The sequence below is a fragment of the Brienomyrus brachyistius genome, chromosome 11, assembly GCF_023856365.1.
Source record: "Brienomyrus brachyistius isolate T26 chromosome 11, BBRACH_0.4, whole genome shotgun sequence".
NCBI classification, from domain to species: domain Eukaryota; kingdom Metazoa; phylum Chordata; class Actinopteri; order Osteoglossiformes; family Mormyridae; genus Brienomyrus; species Brienomyrus brachyistius.
This window is the reverse complement of record NC_064543.1, coordinates 18,546,452-18,569,299: the sequence shown is the minus strand read 5'-3', so window position 1 is coordinate 18,569,299 and position 22,848 is coordinate 18,546,452. Positions and strand designations below refer to the sequence as shown.

General features: G+C 42.9%; 2 protein-coding genes across 2 annotated transcripts; one reads left to right on the top strand and one right to left on the bottom strand.

Moving 5' to 3' along the window:
* Positions 1–1,415: 1,415 nt before the first annotated feature.
* c11h16orf87 (chromosome 11 C16orf87 homolog) lies at positions 1,416–7,106 on the bottom strand. The gene is made up of 4 exons (XM_049030880.1): positions 6,716–7,106; positions 5,760–5,856; positions 2,553–2,732; positions 1,416–2,202 (listed from the first exon to the last, which is right to left on the bottom strand). The coding sequence occupies exons 1-4, from the start codon at positions 6,779–6,781 to the stop codon at positions 2,084–2,086; spliced, it is 462 nt and encodes a 153-aa protein (XP_048886837.1). The 5' UTR covers positions 6,782–7,106; the 3' UTR covers positions 1,416–2,083.
* A 3,670-nt stretch (positions 7,107–10,776) lies between these two features.
* gpt2 (glutamic pyruvate transaminase (alanine aminotransferase) 2) lies at positions 10,777–22,840 on the top strand. Its single transcript, XM_049030877.1, has 11 exons — positions 10,777–11,470; positions 12,822–12,911; positions 13,960–14,068; positions 14,820–14,953; positions 15,077–15,320; positions 17,291–17,370; positions 17,501–17,637; positions 18,147–18,321; positions 18,464–18,619; positions 20,449–20,561; positions 20,910–22,840. The coding sequence occupies exons 1-11, from the start codon at positions 11,147–11,149 to the stop codon at positions 21,055–21,057; spliced, it is 1,710 nt and encodes a 569-aa protein (XP_048886834.1). The 5' UTR covers positions 10,777–11,146; the 3' UTR covers positions 21,058–22,840.
* The last annotated feature ends 8 nt before the right edge of the window (positions 22,841–22,848 follow it).

Below are 22,848 nucleotides of genomic sequence, written 5' to 3'. Positions count from 1 at the left end.
CCCTTCCCCCCTCACCGACCCCTTGAAAATATGCAGCGGGGCAAATGATTCTGTAGCGGACATGCAAACCTGTGAAGCCTGTCCCACCCAGCCAATAAAAGCAATATAACAGCTGGTTAGAGGAATTTTAAATGTGACTTTTTTTAGCACGATAACTAATATATGTTACTGGTAGGGAAATAAAAAATTAATGCGTGTAAGTAAAATGAGAAAAGCCACGGGCCGGATCAGGCTGCTCCAAAGCTGCGGGAAATCCCGCTTTCACTGGTTTTGTTAGTACTTCGGGCTGTTTGCAGACCAGTAACGGGAAGGTGCTAAAGGGCTGGATGGGACTGCAAGGGATGGAAGTTTACTGGGGATCTGTAGTGGTCTCAAAGAATCGCACCAGGGCAATTCAGGCAAAGGGGCGTCACATCCAATAAGCGCTTCACAAACGACCCACAAATTAACCTTCATTGACCTTATTATGCCTTATGCAGTGAAACGCAATACTGTACCCAGTTATGCGGAACTTACAGTGACAGCATACCTACCAGATCTTACACTAACAAACAACCCTCAGACAAACGCTGCATTTAACTGCTGTGTACTGGTAGATTGCATCGGGGAGGGTTATTTCCGAATATGGGGCTAGACTGAGGAAGTCGTCCTTCACTCTTGCATCAGTCATCTATGTCTATCAGATGGTTTCGCTAAACGTTCTGCTCTTACTTTGTACAGCTATAGCTAGATATATTTTATATGCATTCAGGCATGTATCGTATGTAACTTCAGCGGTATAATTTCTCTGTTGCATTCGATATTTTGAATAAAGACATTCCCAAAGTAATTAGCAAATATAGAAATATAGTTATATGTTTTGGTGGTTCTAAAAAAGTTATTTTTTTACCATTCATTAAAAACAGACAATAGGAAGCTGCCCCTTTATTACAAACATTCTTACAAGACTGCGTCACGGCTTCAGCATTAATTACCTAATAATTCCAAAGCCAGGCGGAATGAATGCAACCTAGCTTCAGCAATCCGGGAACTGCAGCCAAACCCACTTTGAAAACGTCCTGTACTGTGTATATTTTCATTAGGCAGCAACAGCGGGTGGCAGGAAACATCAGAAAACACACAAGGCAAAAGAAAGAAAAAGCTTTGCAGAGCCAGCAATAAGGAACACGTCCTCTAATTTGAAAAATATGAAAGAATATTCAGGGACAAAAAGAGAATAATGAACAGCCCCGTCAGATTTTCCATTAAGGGGATCTGTTTACTTACTGGACGTCGAGTTTCACTGAAAACAACGTGTGGAAGATGGACCTGCTCCATCGCGAGTTAGATTTACAGCATGCAGGCCCACGCTGTGCTTTGGAAATAAGCGCTTTTCACATAAGGCTCGGTAATCATCTGTCTGATAAACCATCAAAGCAGTGTAACATTCAGTTTATTTGAACAACACGGCGAATATTCAAAACTTTAATGTATACAGTGTAAAGAGTCGCCAAAAAAAATTAATAAAATATGTTATTAAATTAAGAGAGTACAATAAATACAATTTGCAAGGCATGCAGCGCAGAATCCTGCTGTGACGCCATGGCATCCATCAAGTATTACAGCTCATTTGCGTATAAACAAAAGATCATTTTGTATTTGAGCGATTCTGAAGCTGCACTTACAGTACCAGAGTTCCTACCCACAATTCCCCTTGCACCCCTCCCCACCCATTACAGAACCACATTTGCCTCCATTATAACCAACTCATCCATTTGGTGCAGTGAGGAATTCACAATATGTACACTATGCTTAATTTGAATATAACATACATTTTAGAATTTTTACACTTTCCAGACAGTGAACCGTTTGATAAAAGTCAGTTAAGATTCTGAAAATATAATTACTCTACATCATCCAGACATGCGAACCAGGTGTGTTTCAGTTCCTGGATCATGCCCAAGCCTTAGATAAATCTATCAGAGGAATATTCCGAACCATCCCAAGCACTTCGGGGGTCACAGTTCACCCCATCAGGTCCTACGCAGTTTGCCGTAAGTCCCTGGAATGCTGATCCTGTGTTTTGTCCCGGAGTGGCTCCCGGTTATAAGACGAGTCTCTGGCCCAGGATTTTTCTGTTGATCTCAGCCAGTGCCACAGAAAACACGAAAGCCTTCTCATCCGAGAGATTGGCGTATATGTCCACCTCTTTGTCCTGTTTTTCTGTGGGCAGTGAAGAGATAAGATAAGTCTACAGTGTTGTACTGAGGGAGGTAACCTGAGGCGAGTACCCCAGGTGTCCAGTGTCATTCAAGGCTTTCACAGCAGCAGACCATGGGTTTTGTGTGTGGTTCTTTACATTCACTGCTACTACAGAGGCCAGATAAAAGGCTCTGCCAAGCCAAACTTAATGATTAATGCGCCAGTCAAAGGCTGCACGGTAAATCATTCATCTCAGCAAGAGTGCATGTGTGTAGTTTGCATGTGCATACATGCGGGCAGTCCCGAGTCTGAAGAGAGAGAGAACTTTTAAGGTACGATATACACAAATTCACACAAAACAGGGTTTTTACCCTTCTCCTCCTCCTGCTTCTTAAGCGTGACTGTCTTCGGCCGTCCGCGACCCCTGCGGATCTGCTCGGACTGGCTGTTGGACCGGGATCGCCTCCTATTCTCCATGTCGATGGGCGCCGCAGAGTTCATTTTCTCCCTGCGGATTCGCTCTGTCCTCCTCCTCTTAGGGTCAAACTTGTCTATGAAAATATTCAGCAATTCATGCCTAAATATAACCGGCAGTGTTTAAATCTGACGATTTTTCTAAACGAAAAAAGTCAAAAACAACCTGTCAAAAAATAAGCGCATGACTTTAAAATTGGGTCATCGGTGCTGAAGTACTATTATTAGATGAAATTCTGCATTATCTACACTGTTCAATGTTTAACTATGAATGCAAACCCTGAAACTCAAAACAGCATCAAAGTTAATTCAGTTTCCTACACGATATTCAAGGTTCGCCTGACAACAGGGAAATGTCCTCATATTATTTTTCTGTATGACTGTTTGGCCAGTAATTTAGTCTTCCAATGAACCAGCAGTAACTTTTACCCACTGAATAAATCGCATAACGGAGATCAGCCCACACTCCTTCCCTTTCACCACCATCACAACAGCCTTCAAAGTTCCTTCTGATAAGTCTGGCTGTTAACAGAACACACAACGTCTAACAGCATATAGAACAATAGACGGTCTGTAATGTTTGAGGCTTGGGCAAACTGTTGGAAAGTTTATCTTTATTTATCGTACACGGGATGCATCATACTTCCTGTTGTGAAATTTATACTGTAGGAGACAAGCTTGTATGTCTGGTGAATTTCAGAGAGTAATTAGGCAGTAACTGTATCTAATACTCCAAGACATACTAAAGCTTAGACTGTGTAACTTCAGGCTGGTGAAGACCCACTTCCTACGAACAGGCCATGGCCTCCTTCAAAAGAAAACCCAGGCTGATGAATCTGTATGATTTTAGGTCATGTCTCAGAGTCCATAGCCTTTGCATTGAACTTGAATCTGAACATGTTTTGGTCTTCAGTGGGGCCAAGATGTATATGCTGGAGTAGGGTGATTTAAAACTTAACACTTATCTAACAGGGTGAATGGGTAAGAGAAACTAAAATAGATGGACACATTCTTTTATAATACATCCAAAAGGTCTAATTGCCCCTTCAATAAATTATGTTCAAAAATATTTAACTAATGGCGTCAGTTTACATCTGGCCTAAAACTGTAAGATAGCAAGGCTGGTTGTATTAAAATAAAGTCTTGGCGGAATTCCTGGTTAATGCCACAAACACTCAAAGTCGGTTTTCATTTGATTAAATCTAAGAATTACCCTTTCTTACCCAATGAAATAGTCTCCCCTGCACTGACCTTGTCAATGCCCTGATCTCCATAAAATTTCTTTAAAATGAACAAGGAAATGACTAATAGAAATTCTATTTGTTCAGAGATGGCTCTCAAACAGGCTGCATCTGAGCTTGGTATCAGCCCAAGGGCAAACATTCTGTTATGTTATGCTTAATCCAGGCTTCTTTTTGCTACTCCATGTTTAAACAGACATTAAACATCAATTACTCACTGAAAACTCAAACTGAACTTTATCTCTGATTTATATGTATTAATAATTCTATCATTTGTACCAGTAAAGCCTCAGAACCACATTTAAATTTTACTTTCAAAATGATATGCCTGGGGGGGGGGGCGGTTAGGGTTAGGGTTGGAGGGGGGGGTATTTGCAGAGTCTTGAACATATGTGAAACTGCTATGCAAATTCCAGTATTTCAAAAACCGCAAAACACAGAAGGAAGCTCCCTGAACAATGGGATTGTGACACCAGAAAACTAAATAAATATACATCTGCTTAAGCATGCCAAATTATATTATAATTTATAATGCCAGGCACTATATGATTTCCTCCTGGGATCAATAAAGTTAAATATTAATCTTAATTTGTTTATTGATATCACTAACTTACACTTAAACGTAGACTGCCTTAGATAAAATGAAAAAACACATTTTTGCCAGTCATGTACACATATCATGTTAGTTACATTCAGACCAGCATTCATCATAGCAAGAATGTATGTAATTTTGAAACGAAGACATTAATTACAGAAGCTCATAAGGCAATGTCAGACACAGGTATGCACGTGGAACGGTCTAGTATGGATTAGTCCAAAAATAATAATAATGAAGAAAAAAAAAAACAACCATACAAAGAAAGGTTGTGTTTGACATTCCACTCATAACTTTGGCACAGCATTTTTTAAAGAGCAGTGGAGGTGCTTGACTATTGCCGGAATGAATTCTATATAAATAGGCATTTTTAGGGCTCCGGTTCCACTCTAAACAAAATAAAAAATCTCACGGGAACCTGGGCAACAAGATAACTGCAAAGTCATAGATGGCGTTTCTTACAATAACGGGCTGCATGATGAAACGGCTCAAAGCAAGCCAGCAAAGAATCTGATAGTCTGCCGGTAACCTGATTCCTTCAAAACACATCAGATGTCCGCTAAACTCCTTTATTTTCTGCGTATCTTATTCAAGATGATTTTGAAAATTACGTATTCACCCTTCTGAGGTGATCACATGATTATGAAGCGTCAATTCCATGTTCTGCTAAAACTCTGATAAGCTTTCAAAGTGGACGCTGGCAGTGTCTAAATACATCTTTAATTTGTTAAATAGACCCTTCCTCCAAGACAAGTGAAAATGTATTTTACCGTAGGTTTCCCGTATGGTGATAGCTTTTATACAAGGGTTTAACTAGGGGACGAAAAGGGAGCCGCCTTTTTGGTATGAAATTAAAAATTACATCCACACCCTTCGCTGTTCCCATTTAGGCAGATGTAGGCATGAGCCCAACATTGTTTGCAGAAAAGTACTCCAGCAACTGGGAACATTTTAAATCACTCACTTTTTGAAAGACAAAACTTTGTGAGAAAGAAAAATATACAGCAGGCTTTTAAAAATAGCTTTGGCATTGATCGGGGCCGTGAAATAAAATAAGCTTTTTGCTTGGATAGTGTGCGTGTTATATATTCCCGAGTGACACAAAATAAGAGTGACAAAGAACCGTGCATCACATGGTGCAAAACAGATTAGTGAAAAGGGAACTGAGAAAAACAGTATTAGTAATACTGTGAAATACTGCAGTGTCAATCTGTATAAACTGATGTTTCAACCTGAAATCCCACCAAAAAAAAGTTTCCGTTCATTACCTATAGCTGGAGATGCCCTCTCGGTTAATTTTGCGTTTAGCAGTTTTCGACTAATGAAGACAAATCCGCAGGGGCATGATTTGCAAGCTACTGGGATCTGATGGGAATAAAAAAGGGGGGAAACACACATTAACACAACCACCGCAAAAGATCCTTTCTCTGATGATGGCATCATTAAATATAAATATATCACGTTCCAACGTTCGTGTACACACAACAGAATCACTCGAACCGATGCTAAACTCTTTAAATGAACGTCCCAGTGCATCCCAGATAGAAACCATTAAATAATATGAATTGTATCACTTCGAAGCTGCTGTCATTTGCCCTTCTTTTAAATGACAAAAGTCAGATTTGGGCAGGGGGCCCCACAGCAACGCCAGCAGCCTCATTTAAAAGCAGTACAGACACACATCTGCAGCACAGACTGCTACGATTTACAAATGCAGGTCAAACATAATGTAAGTCAAAGATACAACTCGCCATTAAACATAGACGGTAAACCAAACACCTAGCGCATACCCATCGGCAGTGAATCGTTTCAATCCTTCAGTCTCATTGTGATTTAAACCGATTTAAATGAACAAGCAAACAGACAGAAACACACACAGCTTATAGTAAACCAAGACAAAATTTAACGAAACGGAGCTACAAAACCAGGGCATGTGTCATTGCACAGGGCTGTGTGTGACAATCCAGCGACATTTAACTTGGTCGGTTTTTCACTATGCCGATACTGAATTTTCTGCATTAAGGGAGCTACAGAATCAACTGTGATACATTTACATCACAGTGATCTGATTACGCACCGGAATCCGTCTGATTTCATATTATTAGCTTATATCTACTGCCATACACAACTTTTGCTTCCCCGCTCCCAACGCCTACATCTCCGCCCACGCACATTATATTAAAATAATAATATAAAACAATTATATATACATTCAATTCCTCACCTGTTGATCACATTCGGGGCATGATTTGGTGGCCATTTTCACTTTCTTGGCTTTATTTGCCGACATTCTATGTTTCTCTTTGTTAAATTTCGACTTAGGTCCGATATTTCCCAATCGACCGATATCGCACCCGAAGTTGTGCCCGCTGCACTCCCAGCAAAATGCGAACCGAGCCAGGGCTCCCGGACGCGCATAAAAGCGACATCAATCAGCCCGAAACACTGACCATGCGCGTTGGAACCGGCCAGCCAGACCCAAATTCGTCTTTTCCATATCCTAACAGCGAGCATGCGCAATCGCTCATATTGCCAGAGATAAAGAAAGACGGTTTATATGAATTTCGCCTTTCGTTTATTCTGTCTCGCTGTCCTTTACAGAGCATGCGTGTCCGCTCGCGCCTGGTCACGTGTTCTGAAAGCGAAATGTGCTGACTGCAAGTTGGTGAAGCCTCGCTACTCTGTAGTATTTAGCTCAATGTGTTTTTAATTGTTTGGAACCAAAAAAACTTGGAATTTTTGTTGTATAGCTAATGGGGGGGGGAAGCTATAAACCGTCGTACAATTTTCATTTTATGAACGTGGAGTCCTTTTTCTACGCCGTAATTTTAGGCTCGTTTTCTGATTTCTTTTTTAACCCAAACATTTCCTGACTGAAAACCAAAGATAACTAGAACAAGGCTGCCCATCCCCCAATGTTCTTGTAACAGCAAGTGACTTTTCCTGCTCGTCAGAGTTAAGTACACGTACCCTGTTATATTTTAGGTGCGTTGGTGATGTAAGTTATTTAAATAGGTGGTGCCTAAATTAAATTATCATTACTGTGGAACCACGGTCACATGAAAAATCCCATGGCCTTTCGTATTTATAATTGCTTGTAAGTATAAAAACCGACTTTGCAAGACCAGAGATCGGTCGCAGGCGTGGTCAGGTAAAATAATATTACCGTTTTTTAAGAGGAATACGGTAAATCCGTAAAGACCAATTATTACAATTATATTTATAGTGACTAGGTAGCACGATAGGTCAGTGGTTAGTACTATTTCTTGACATATCAGTGGTTTAAGATAAATACCGACTTGGCTAATTACCACCTATATATTACATGGTGTGTGATGAATTGGCGTCATGCTCAGTGCTTCCTGGGAACAGGCTCCGCGTCCCCCTGAGACCCTGGCCGGGATGACCGGTCTAGAAGATAGATAGATGGATATTTATAAATATAAAGATCAATAAAATCCACTTAAATATATTTTCCACAAACGTGTCACGGGACGTCCATAAACGGTTGAAGCTTGAAGCTTCCACTTTTACTTTTCAAGTACAAGTGTTTTGTATGAAATTGGGGTTAGATCAGATTCAAGAGCTAGTCAATAAATAAATGTCTAACAACTCATTGTGGATAAGTAGTAAGGTGGATTCATATCAATTAGCATGTAATAATTAAAATTATATTAATCATGGCTGTTTTTAGTTTGGCGATACTTCAGCGTGTCCCATCTTGCTGACACAATGGGGTCGATTTCTGTCTCTCAAAGTTAAATTCTCCACGGGCGTCTATAGGACGCAGCGGATTCGGGCTTGTGTTGCCAGTATAAGTATGTACGAGGAGGGATACTCAGTGAAAGAAATCTGTACAATTATATTCGCTATTATTGTTCACGCAAATGACTCGTTTGAACATGTCTTTGTACGAATGTGTAGGCTTTTAAAAATGTATCCAATGTGAATTGTATAATAAAATACCAGTGAATATCATGAAGCATTTTTAAGATCTCGCCTCTTCCCAGAAACTGCCCACTGGCCTTGTGAAGGAGGAAGCCAGCTGCCTGATGTTAAGGACATTCGGTGGAAATCCCAAACGTAGCAAACACAGGAAAACAAAGCAGGGATCATTTGGGAAGGTGGGGGGGCTGGTGCTGTTTATGCTGAAAGTGCTGGCACTCGTCGTCTTGTACTGCACTCCCCTGCTCTGCCAGCTGATGTCAGCCACGCACATATACATGCCTGGTATGACACAAATCTTATCGGTTCTGTCACTACAGGATCTGAGTCAATGGGGATTTGAGTCGCGCATGCGCCAGCGTTGAAAACCAAATACAAAGGCAGCTAAAAAAAAATAAAAACTGAAAACTAACTAAAAGCAAGCCAAATACAAAAATATGTTCCCGTGAGTGGCTTTGCCAGTGTCATAACAGAAAATTAAAGGTAATCAACCATTTAATTTAAATTTACGCAAATACACAATACAATTAACTTTCTATAACCGGTAAGTGTGCAGGTTTAGTAGAAGCTCTGAAGTCCTTTATTACCTGAATAGTTTAGCACTTTAACAGTGTAACACGGCTGACTCATCGGTATCGCATGCGCGATTCAAAACGGTTGACTCAGATCCTATAGAGTCATTTGAAACAAATTCATAATTTCGGGTGAGTTTATTCAGCAATTTCTTGTATGAATTTATAAATTGTATTTATCCATAATTAGATTTGGTTTTATACTTTGTTTTTTTCCTCTGCGCAATTATGCGTGTTTAAAAGTATACACGACAGTTTACAAATGTAATATACATGTCATTTAGGGCAATTGTGACGCAGAAATTACACAAACGTGGTATATCAAATGATTTTCTCTGTATATGTTAAGATGAAGTAGATTACACCACGAAAAACAAACGAAAATATTGTTTCAGTCACCAGAAAAAAATCTACGCAACCATCTAACTTTCAGATCTTCAACAGTGGGAATAATTTTAATTAAGAGATAAAGATAAGGAGTAGGGATGCAGTACGTCTCAATGTTCGGTAGATGGCTCCAAGTACCACATGACCTAAGAAAGTAAAGCCTGGTTTATGTGCTGGGAGATTTAAACGTGATCGTAGCCGCTGATCATGATTAACGATCAACGGCGTAGGAGAGAGTGTGATATTGAGAGAGAGGGCAACGTAATGATTTAAATACAAAGGTCTATTGATGAGATGAATTAATCCAAATGAAATATTGAGGGTTACACGCCCCTACGCCTCTAATCATGATCAAAACTCATATTAAACTGAATACATCCGGGGCAAGTTAATCCTATTATCAACATTTTCGTTTGGGCATGGGTAATGTAAAACGCTTTGAGACAATGTAATGTGAAAATGCGCTATACAAATACAATTGAATTGAACCGAATTGAAAATTGAATCAACACAGGTCCTGAATATATCTTCACCATGCAATACATAAAGCTGTATTATTATTATTATTATTATTATTATTATTATAAACGTTATAATAATGAGGTTCTGGATTTTAGGTTTTAGGATAGCAAAATGCTCTACATCCCAATCATCCAAATGTGAATCACGACCCTAAAATCCATATGATCATACTGAGCTAGCAGTAAAAATACTAGCTTTAATTCAAGCTAAATTGATTTAATGTACAGTCCTAAAGTTGCATTTAATGATGCATGTTTCTAACCTAGCGGGTTTTTTTAGACGGGTATTTCATTTAAATTTGCAATTGTAATGTTAAATACTCAGCTCCATAAAAATCCAAAATCACTCTAAAGGGACTATACACACACACACACACGCGCGCGCGCGCGCGCGCCTGCATCTGCGTCTTACTATCTAAATGGGGACTGTCCATTCATTTCTATGGGAAAATCCCTAATCCCATTCACGACACCCTTAACCTCTACACATCCCTAAACTTAACCATAAGTAACCAACGCAAATACAAGACTTTTGGCATTTTTACTTTTTTGATTGCATTCACGGATTTTTTATAAAATCGAGGTTATTCAAATGAGGACCTGAACAAGTGTCCCCAAAAGTAGGGAAATTTCAGGTTTTACTACACTTTGGGGACAATTTGGTCCTCAAATGTGATCTAAGCAAACCCACACAACACACGCGCACACATACACATAATTCATGCCTGAATCCCGATGGTTACACTGTCTTTACTTCCTTTAAAATAAACAGTAAAGCGCGGGTTAACGTACATGCGTGACGGTGAGGGCGGAGAAGCGTCAGAAATGACTCTTCAATAATAAAAATACTGTATCCCTTATATTAAGCGCTGGGTGTAGTTCACTTCATCTACCAGAGCGGCATCGCGGCGCCTGAAACTACAACGCCCATGCAGCCGCTTCGAAGTGGTATCGGGGAGATGCACATGCCCGTCAAGGCTGGCATGGAGTAATATCATTTTGACTGGTGATCACGGCTGGAGCAGTTAGGGTTCAGCAAGGGAGAAGTCTGCAGCATGGCATTTTGAGTGATTACTGTGCCTGTGAAATTGTATTTTAATAGGTGTGCGTTTTGGTGATCATACCAGTTTAATTGCTCGGGCTCATTGATTCACCCTAATCGGCACCGGTTTAGGGCTGTTAAGTTGCTTTTATCTCATCTCGAGGACCATCTCTTTTTTAACGTTAAAGATGCATCGTTTTCAACGTCTGTCGACTAGTTTTTTGTTTAGCGGCCGTTTCGGCAGAAAGCGAGTCCAGATCGAGGGGACAGCTTTTGAGTCGCGTCGGGGCGGACAGACAGTGCGGTTCAAGGCGCAGGGACCGGCGAGGCAGTGCGGCGGCTCGAAGCGCTACAGTACGGCGGAGGCGACGGTGGAGAGTCGGAGGAACGGCGAGGTGCGGGAGAGGACGCTGACGATGGAGACGCTGAACCCAAACGTGAAGGCGGTGGAGTACGCCGTCAGGGGGCCGATCGTTATCAAAGCCGTGGAGCTGGAAAGGGGTCTGCAGGACGTGAGTATTGAGCGCCGGCTGCGTTAATCTAAACGATGCTGGTGGTTATTGATAAGGGATCTTGACAAAAGTGACTGGCTATCTTTCCCCCGGGCAACAATCTAATCCACGTATATGTTGAAATTTATAGTGCCAGCGGGTATCAGGGGCCGCATTTGGGTATTTCTCGGTTTAGAGATGTTGCATCAGCCGAAGGTACATCAGTCAGGAAGCAGCATCAAGGGCGGCCGGCGTCTCCTGATTGGTTGGGCAGTAGGTGTCGCTTCCACGTGTGAGGCTGCGTGGGCTGCCGGCAAAACAACCACTAATCACACTGGTGTGTTCCGGAGAGACATCATCTCAGTGGCGTTTTCACGCTTTGTTTTGAGTCGTCTCTTATTTATCAAGGATGCGTCACAGTCCGTTTCCTTGAATAGTTACACCAGTGGGATGCTTTCTGCATCTAGAAAAATTCAACTTCTCTCAGTCCTATACTGTTTCGGATGCCATTTGTTCGTTGTACCAGTAATACTCTTAGCTTTAGATTGAGGTGTAGAAGATGCCTCCTAGCTTTAAGTTCCGTGATTTAAGCCCTTCTTTAACCTGACATCATTCCACTCACACACATTATGGTCGAATGCATTAATTCAGTCCTTCAGGACGTTGTATATCTTTGGCAAACAGTGCTATTGGGTCTGGAGAAAGGTGAATTTGCCTGATGCTGAGCTGCGACAGTGCTTGTATTCGCTTAACCATGAGGCTGCAGCTTTCTGTGTGCATGTAGATCTCCGCGCCCCGTCTTCTGGCACGCTAGCCTTGGCTGCGACTACGGTGTCCCCACGGCAGTTCAGCAGCTACTGAAAATAGCACCATAACAGGTGGCCGTCTCGAGAAAGTTTTATCCCATCCCGGGATGCCCTGTATGGTCAAACACCTGCTGAAGTGCTTGACCCCTTAAGTGAATTTTTATACCCATTATTCAGGAATTAATGGGAATGAAGACAAAGTGTCCTTAGAGATCATGGCTAACGAAATTTCACCGTTCTTGTCTCACCTCTACATGTGGCCATTTTTTGGTTAGCTAAGTATGTAATGGGCGTACAAGACGACTTTCGCGAAAGCTGTCTGGACCACGCTTTGTTTTTACGTGACCCCTTAAAGTCTGCATGTGGGTCCTTGAAGGGTGAGCCTAGTGTGACCACTGAAAGGGACCTCGCTTGACGTTTAGAGGACTTACGGCCAAGCAGCGAACAATGGCAATGATTCTGGATGTGAAGTTTACGGAATGTGCTGGAATTTCACCAATTAGTGGGGAAGGTGCTGTACGGAGTGGAAAATTACACCTGAACTGTACTGGCATTCTGTCTTTCAGGGGATGAAGCAGCCGTTTGCAGAGGTCATTAAGGCCAACATCGGGGACGCACACGCCATGGGACAGCAGCCAATCACATTCCTGCGACAGGTGGGTGCCGGGTTCGAGCGGCTCCTGGATCTCTCCTTTTCCTTATTACTGCATCACGACTCGGTGAGGGGCACCAGTCTCTCAGGCGTCCCTGAACTATAATTAGTTTAGTAGAGGAAGTTGTTAATTATCAACAGGCATCTAGCTGAGTACCAAAATCAGTATTTATGGCAAAAAAGAATTTCTCATTAACCCATGGAAATTTTTTAAATGAAAGCTGTATCTATAAAGAGCGAAAAAAGCCACTAAATGGAGTGTGGCACGTCCCGGCAGACATGCTGGCTATTTTTAGCTGGTGAAGTTCTTGCCTAATTTGCCAAAAGGTGGCCTGTCTCTCCGTGAGGTCATCTGGCTGGACCAGCGATTCTGTTTATCCAGTGAAACAGAGTGACCTCGTCTAGCTGGCACTCGCCACCTGTTTCCAGGCAACAGAAAGGGCGCCTAAAATAATCCGAAACGAAGCTGTCCATTTAACGCCCCACCATCAGCTCTGGGGAAGAAAGGAAAACGCGTGGAAACGGTCACTTTTAAGCCAGGATATTCTGGGCTGTCTGGGGCCGGGGGACTGTTTGCTACCATAACTCTCCACGTTGCTGTGGGGTTCAGGAGGCTCATCAGCCCTGGAACAAAGGCCCTGACGGGGGTGTTTTTATAGCCTGGCCTGGCAGCATGCCAGAATGCGTGAACGTAGCCTCGGGTCACCGAGGGTTCTAGCTGACAGTGTAGGAGAAACTGGAAAACCACAGGACAATGACACATTGACTGGTCTCAGGCATATGTGCTGGAAAGTGTGATTTAATTGTCGCAATATTAATCGTTCGTGTGTTATGTTTCCCGTCGGCCAGAAGGAGGATGTAATTCAGGAAGCTAGCTGGTTACAGGGTTTCTTCTGCAATGCTCCTCCCCCACTCCTGCTCTCACATTTTCTCTGACATGAAAGATGCATGCCAGCTCCAGCCTGTTGCTGTCTGAACTTGCCTTGCTGCGTTCACCTCTCACCGTAAGGGAGCAGTTTGTGCTGACTGATGTCCCCTGTTCCCCTGTTCAGGTGGTGGCTCTCTGCACGTGTCCGGAACTGCTGGAGAGTCCCTCTTTCCCGGAGGATGCCAAACAGCGCGCTCGGCGTATCCTGCAGGGCTGTGGGGGAGAGAGCTTAGGTGTGTGCTGTGCGCATGTTTATACACGTGCTGCAGGCCTGTGTCCTGTCTCGATTCGCTTAAAAACGTCTCAAATGAAGAAGAAAAACATGCATTTAAAAATGTAAGCATTACCCATACGAGTTACTTCTGCAAATATGGGAATTGCAGAACTTTCCTGGTCTCTGTCGACGTAGAGCAGTAGTAAGGACGCGTACTGGCAGATCTGTTAAAATTGATCACAGGGAAAAATGGGAGAAGGAAAGAAAGGAGACCAAGCCAGCTGTTAGTGGCCAAGATGGGTGGCAGTTTGGCGTAATTTCACACTAGGGGGATGGATATGTGCAACGTGAAATATGCAAGAAGAAATTCGCAGAGCAAGGCAGAGTTGAACTTGTTGCATTTATGCTGTTTGTGTGCATTCGGACTTTATTAGGTATACATAGCTAATATGGAAAGGAATCACATCAAGGGAGGTTAAGCTGTGCATTCAAAGCAAGCAGGCATTCTGCAGACAACTGTTGTGCAAAGCTCTTATTCTTGCACTTTGGCCTTTCTATTAGCATTAATGAGTCTGGCCATTGTCCGCTGACCTATCTAAATAATAAAGTTTTTCAACCGCAGAAATAGCACTGACTGGGTGCGTCACTCCACAAAACTCTCTGTAAACTCTAGAAGCTGTAGTGCCACAGCCTTGTCCCTTTACCTTAACTGCTGCTCCACCTGCCTGTTCACTGCAGTAATTGCAAGCTCTTTCTGTGCTGACCTGCAGGCTCATACAGTGCCAGCCAGGGTGTGGACTGCATCCGGAAAGACATCGCCACGTATGTGGAGCAACGGGATCAGGGAGTGCCCTGCAACTGGGACAACGTCTACCTCACCACCGGAGCCAGCGATGGCATCATGGTGGGTGCATATTCACTGCTGTGCCACTTATCTATTCTGTTTTAGAGCCTGTGGAGAGGGAAGACTGGTGTTTCCTTTGTTTTTTGGGACTGCCCGCTTCACCCGTTTCCTGTGTTGTGACAGAGCATCCTGAAGCTGCTGGTGTCAGGGCAGGGTCCATCCCGGACTGGCGTGATGATCCCTATCCCCCAGTACCCTCTGTACTCGGCAGCAATCTCCGAGCTGGAGGCCGTGCAGGTCAACTACTACCTGGACGAGGACCACTGCTGGGCGCTGGATGTCAACGAGCTGCAGAGAGCTTTCCATGAGGCCAAGCACTACTGCAACCCAAAAGTGCTGTGCATCATCAACCCAGGGAACCCTACAGGTGTGGTGGGAGTGAGTGAGGTGTGAGGGGTGGGATCTAAGGTGGGCCCAGTACCTGAAAGGTGAACTGAATAGTTTTGGGTTGAGAAATACCAGATGATCAGCACTGTCAGCTTCGCAGACAGGTCCTGAATTGCAGAGAACTCTAGATTCTCTCATTTCCTGGAACTCTGCTGTAGTTCTGCTGTCACACCCATCAAACATAAATCTAAAGGGCGCCAAGACCGCATTCCAGCCTGCCCCCTCTCTCATGTGACCCTATTGTGAGTGCTGGGGTGTAGCCTCACACCTCAATTCAATGGAGTCCTTTCTTCTCCAGCATTTGTGGATTGTAGGACCCGGCTGACTTCAGCTCTGCCACATCCAGCTGGGGTTTGAGGGCCTGTGCTGTTCAGTGTAGACACTCTCCCATCAAAGGTCCTGAACCTGCTCCCTTCCAGTGCCTGGGCCTCCTCAGCCCCAGACTGGAAGCTTCTGGTCACTTTCATGTGTCGCTTTCATCCTGCACAACAAGAACTGGGTGCTTGACGCTAAATAAGTGTGGGAGATGCAAAAAGCTCGTAGATTAAACTTCACACATAATTGGAAACTACACCACCACCCAAAAACAATGGGGGTTTGACAAGTTGTTTTGTTAAATGGTTAAAGGGGGGGAGGGGGAGAGCGCTCGCAATCAAAATGGGATGCAGCCTTTTATTTATATTTTAGTCATATGACCCGTGATGGTTATATTTCATTAGTAAATCTGGCCCGCAGATTGATCTTTTGGTTTCACCAAATTAAAAAATGATGTAATGTTATCCCGCTAATAAGCACTGGTAAGTGTCCCCGCTGGCACCGGTGATATTAGACAGAAGTATATTGGGTATCGATCAAATTTTCTGATGCAGAAATTCATCTGCTCATTTTTTGCTCTCTTTTCCATGTAACCCGTAAGTTTTAGCTGTGGTGCTTGTGGGCAACCAATCAACACTCGCTGTAAGTGCAATGTCCGGTAGTTTGTGTTTGAATGAAAAGTATCTAGTCTGGTGTAGGGACTAAAAACAGGTTCTGGAACTGCCTCTGGAGAACTACAATTGGGCCAAGTTCCTGCGGTGTGAATGTCAGAACCAGGAAGTTTTTTTAAAAGCTTCTGCGGTGTGAAACCGCCCTTTGCCAATGAGTTGAAAGCTGTTGCAAAATAAGACACTGTAGCTTTAAGAAACCAAAATGCATGGAATTAGAAGTGTGTATACACTGGTTTGTAAAAATTCGTTTTTAATAATAATTAAAATACAGAATAATCTAGCTTGTGCAGGTATGTGATCAGCATCTTCTCAACCGTAGTGGTTTCATGAATAGCACTGGTGAAGATCATTGCTATCGGTGTGATGTAACCTACAGATGCAATGGCTAAAGCCAGCTAGACAATGAGGTCATGAGATAAAAGACAATAGATTACACAATAGCTAATAATATGCAGACTCGCCATCAACTGGACAGTGGTGTGAATTACTTAAAGTTATGGTCCATCACCTTCAGTGTTCTAATCTGTCAAAATGATGACTGGCCTTGTTAATAATAGCCAATGACCGAAAACATTTGGTTAACTTGACCTCAGAAATATACATACTTTATTGAAGACAGCAGATCTAATGCATAATACAGTAAGTGATACTGTCATTTCTGACTCATCTCCTCCAATCCAAACACTATGTGATCTCAAAAGGTAAAAGGTAAATAAACAGGGTGTAAGTTGGCATTAGACTGGAGGAGGCAGATTGCTATATAAACATCAGCTTAGTGTAGGTTGGCCCTGCCTTCTGAGATGTCGCCCAGCCTTGTTGGTATGTGTTGGTTCTGCAGTATACTCAGTAATGCACATAGATCTCAATTACAAGTTGGACTTTGCGATTTCTGTTTGCTAACTTAATGGGTGATGTCACTTTCTGCTGGCTGGAAATGACCTTTGACCCCCCCCTCCACCCTCAGGTCAGGTTCAGAGCCGGAAATGCATCGAAGACGTCCTGCACTTCGCCTATGAAGAGAAGCTCTTCGTCATGGCCGATGAGGTAATTGCTTTTCATTTCCATGTGACCTCTTCGGTTTTGTCCGTGTAGCGGCACTCGGCATCTCTCCGCCTGTAGGCCTCTGTTTGGCTGTAGATGGTTTTGCTTCTCTGATGGCCCCGTGACGTTACAGGTGTACCAGGACAACATCTACTCCTCCTCCTGCCAGTTCCACTCCTTTAAGAAGGTCCTTTATGAGATGGGCCCTGAGTACTTCAACAATGTGGAGCTAGCATCCTTCCACTCCACCTCCAAAGGCTACACGGGGGAGTAAGTGTCACCCTCTGCTGCCAGGTCACGTGGTGGAACTCTGAAATATCTCATGCACGTGTTTTTTTTCCTGGGTATCAGTTTCACAGATGGCTGGTCTAGAATAATCTCTAGGGTTGGCTGAATCTGATCTCCACAAGCCATAATTTGAGTCTCACTTACGTTGTTTATGTTATTTTACTACTTGGTAGATGTCCATTTTACACGTGTTTGCAGCTTCGTGTGTTACTGAAGCGTCCAGGCGTCAGCACCCATCTGCAGACCCCTAAGGACGTCCGGCACCTCTTAGTCCATTAACCGTTTGTGTCTTCTATAAATGACCCAATTTGTAGAAAACATACATATCTCTCGTTTCTCTGCAGGAAATGTACTGCCTTAATTACAGTAGAAGACCAGATTATCGATCAGTTAGGGGTTTGGGCACAGTCTTGTAAGGCTGGGTACTGTACTTGCTCGTGGAGGGCATAGACCCCAGAACCCCCCATGCACTAAACCCTACTCCTCTCCAGGTGTGGCTTTCGCGGTGGCTACATGGAGGTCATCAACATGGACCCAGAGGTGAAAGCCCAGCTGATCAAGCTGCTGTCGGTGCGTCTTTGCCCTCCGGTGTCCGGACAGGCCGCCATGGACATCATCGTGAACCCCCCCCGGCCAGGGGAGCCCTCCTTCCTGCAGTTCCACAAGGTTGGTTGTTCTGCTGTCTGGTTCCACAGAGCTTGACTGGAAAGGTCACTGCCATCTCTGGTGCCCTTGCTGGCCTGAACAACTGTGCTGCAGTTGAGGAAGTGTTAAGTTGAAATGGCTGGTGAGCTCTCTGTCTCTTCAGGAAAAGACCTCTGTACTCAGCACTCTGGCGGAGAAGGCCAAGCTGACCGAATCAATCCTCAACACAATCCCCGGCATCAAGTGCAACCCAGTGCAGGGGGCCATGTACGCCTTCCCCCGCATCTTCATCCCGCCCCAAGCCGTGGAGGAGGCCAAGGTCTGTTTATTCCGTCATCTGTGTCCACTCAGGTCTTTATCCAATAAACATTTCAACAAACGACATAAGTTTCAGCTGGAGTGGAACTAAAGCTGTTCTACTTCCTGAAATCCGACACTGACTGGTGCTGAGTCGTACATCAATATGAAAATCAGCCTCGCGTCTGTCGCTTGTACCGTCCCTGGATTCTCGTGACCATCTAAATTTAGTAATTATGACATAAACTAAAGACCAATTGACTTGTTTTTCAGTTCAAGCCTTTAAGCAGGACCGCAAAAGCATTGCTGGAAGTTATATGATAATAATTAAATTTCTTTATAAAAGCTTTAGGAACATTGCAAGAACACAAAACTCTTGTAACTGTCACTGGAATTAACAAGATGAAGCAATTTTGAATTATGTTCCCTTTTTCCCTGCTATTCCTGATTTATCTGGAAAGTTTGTCTGTTAATACTTAATAAAAGTATTAACAAATAATAAAAAATTATTCTTGATCTCCCAATCATTGTGATTGTTGGTCAGGAGATGTACCCTGAATTTTTTATATGTCTTACACTTGGAAGGAATTAATTTCCCAAAAATGAGCTACTCAGAAATCCACCACTATCTCTCTCGTATTGGGTACGAGATTTAATGTAACCCGACCCTGAAAGCAACATTGAAACCCAACCTGTAGAACCAGACTGGAGTCGGCTGGCAGGACATTTTGCTTTAGGGGGAGTATTGTGGCATTAGTGAATTCTAACTGCCTTTTTGGATTCCTGTAATACTGCTGCAGAGAACAGAGCAAGTTACACCCAGGGTGCTGCCAGTAAGTAGAGTAATTCAGTCATGGGCTTCAGTACTCAGCCGTACTTGAAGGGTGGGAGACCTGCTCTGTTGGTGAGAGACTTTTTGTACTATGTCCAGTTTTCTGAAATCATCCTCTAACTTAAAATCCGTGGTTAAAACACTTGAATTGAGCTTGCAGTCAGTCCTGCTGGCATCACACCGCAAATCTGCGACTGATGTTTTAGTACCCGAGTCCAACACAACACAGAATCGCATTTGTATTTGGGTGATTTTCAGTCGGAGAGGAAAGCACTATGTGAACTACGACAAGATATGATCTTAGCGAGAAACGCTATTTGCACGCAAATACAAATATTCAAGGGAATAACAGCGACGTCAACAAATTGTTCTTGAGTATTTTTTTTTTCAGTGAATTGGTCGAACCGGTTTCTGTTCAAACAGCATCAAACTTGTAGTACATCCATGCATTGCACAGGTCAAAGTCATTTTAAAAAATTTTAAAGAATTTGACAAATTATCATATAAAAAAACCCTTTTTTAATTCACTTACATTCAATTACACTCACACATGCAGCACCATGCCGCCCCCTCATAAGATCCATAGGAGAGATTTACAATATTATTTATTCATGCATTATTTCTTATTTAAAATGCCCGGAATTACATGATCAGCTGCTGGTATGACTGTTTTATCATTTAATTCGTTTAGTCTCCTGAGTTTTGCTTAAGTTTACTTACTTCGTTTAGTTACTAAGTTTTATCCCATTTCTACTTATCTACTTATCCCATTGTATTTGTGCATTTCGGCACGCAATTTTTATGGATGCAAGGCTTTTCAGGAACCAGTAGTCACGCTGTAGTAAGACTGACTGTACTTGCATCAGTCATTTTATCTTTCGTTTGTGACCGGCTTGACCAAATATTTGAGCCAATGTTGGTTTCCGCCAGCGTCGAGCAGCCATGATGTTGCTCGTTCGTGGGTTTTGACTCCCTGGGGATTCCCATGATAATGGAGGTGGGGCGGGATTGTCTTTCAGGTGCTGGGGATGCCCCCTGACATGATGTACTGCCTACGTCTGCTGGAGGATACTGGGATCTGCATTGTTCCCGGAAGTGGCTTTGGCCAGAGGGAGGACACCTTCCACTTCAGGTGACCTGCCATATCGTTCATCTCCCTTTGGCACTGAACCAGGCCAGCCATCAGCGTCACAACTAACATTATTAGAACTAAACCAACCGCATCATAGATAACCATGTTTGGTCTGTGGTGGAGGGGTGTAGGAAGGCTTTTATAAGTCAGGTCTGACATCCAGCGCATTGGGGTAGTGCTGTATGGAACCTGTTTATGATATAATTACCATTTGTGGTGACGGATAGACCGGTTTCAAGGGGTTTAGGAAAAAAAAAACTTTCAGAAATGGCTTGTATCCGCTGACAGGCGGAGCTCTGGAGAACTGCCTAAATATCCGGATGCCTGTTTTTTTCCCCCCCTTTATAGAATGACGATTTTACCAACTACAGAGAAGCTGAAGCTGCTTCTGGAGAAGCTTGCTGCTTTCCATATCAAGTTCCTGCAGAAATACACAGCCCTGGGGGAGTCGTCTGACAAAAGCCCAAGCGGACAGGCTAAGGCGCACCTCCCCTAGTCAGGGAATGTGTGTGGTCAAAAGTTTCCATAGCAACCTGGGCCCCGTTCCCCCTCCCCATCAGCGTGCTCCTATAGCCTTTTAAAACCATTGATACGTTTGGGAAAGTTTGCAGTTTAGCCAGGAGAGCCAATGTGCCTTGGATCTGCAAACTGAGGAAAGAAAATACCAGCCGAAAAAGAGGTGATTTAAGGACCTTTGCATGATGTTCACAGTACAGCACGCAAAAAAGTATGGGGCCTTAGCGGAGAACATGAACTGCTGATCATATCTTATTTTTTTATGTAACTTGTATAATCCTCTCAGCCCTTGCAAAGCTAAAAAAAAATGTGTCATATAATTCCTTATCAATCTTAAATCTGGCCTCAAAACTCAACCCCTTGACATTGTCAATATTAAGATCCTGTCGGGATTTGGACAGTGCATCCTATGGTCAATTATAATTGTACCAAAAGCACGTTAAAGCATTTAATGTGCAGAAGAGCCTGACATCCGGGTCATTGTGGCAATAATTAAAATATATAATATGTAGATTAACACCAGAAATATGGTGCAGTTTCTGAGAGCGGTACTGCATAGAATCACAGGCTTTTATGTATATACGGTTTGAATGAGAAAATGAAAACTTGATTTCAAGACTATTTTGTTTACATTGTGGTTATATCATTACCGCCTCAGGCTGTTATAATATCACTGAGTTCTATACACGTTAGAGATGGATTGCTTCACGTTTGCTTTGTGGTGATGTATTCCACTTGCTTGTGATGGGTTATTGCTCACAGCTTAAGTGCAATGGATTGACATCTGCGCGTTTGGCATTACACCACCAGCCCTGTACACTTTCTGGGTTGACCTGCAGACTTGTCATGGAGTATTTGCTTTGCCGGTGCCCAGTGGGTGCACTTTACATGGCTTGATGGTACAGCTGAAAATTTCTCAAGCGTAAACCAGAAGTCCCTCTTGTTTTGTCCGATAACTTTTTTTTTTCCCTTTGCTCATGTCAACTCATCTGCGCCCCCTTGTGTCTATAAGCTGAGGAATCGCACTGGAAGCCGAGGCGAGGGGTCTTCTGCCAAAGCATGTAGATGAACTGACCGTGTGTCCAAGTCTGGTGCGTTTGTCGCAATTAGCATGTACTGGTTGCAATGGGAAAATGCAAGAGCGGTTTTGTTTTTAAGTGTGATGCTCTGTGATTTGTGTTTCGCAATGCTGGGCTTTTATTTTTGGTCATGTGACTCCGATAACAAAAAGCCAGATAACCGCAATGAAAAATCAGGCAAGCATCTTACATTGTTAAGAGACCTAGAGACGGAATAGCTACCATCGCCCAGCGATTATCTATGCAATATGTTGTCTATATCGCTTTTCAGCATAAAAACACCATTTTAACGGTGGTGGTCACCTTCAGTTAACATAAACAACCCGAAGTCACACTTTTAATAGGAATGATTGCCTTAGGTTTCTGGTATGATGCCTTTCTTTGGCAGGTCGATTACTTTGACTGACTTTGGCTATTAAACTATGAGGAATTTTCAGTTATGGTAGGACATTATTTTGTGTACTTTATGTATAGTTTTCTGTTCAGATGTAATACGTTCTCATAAAACTCTAATGTGAAACTAAAAAGACAAAGTAACACAGTAACATTCATAAAAGCATTTGTATAATACGCTGTTTTGGGGGGTAACCCTATTTAAAGATTACTTTGTTTTACTTTCTCATGTAAGTTTTTGTAGATATATATTTTTTTCCCCCTAAATTGATTAAAACCCATTTTTAACAAGGTTTGTT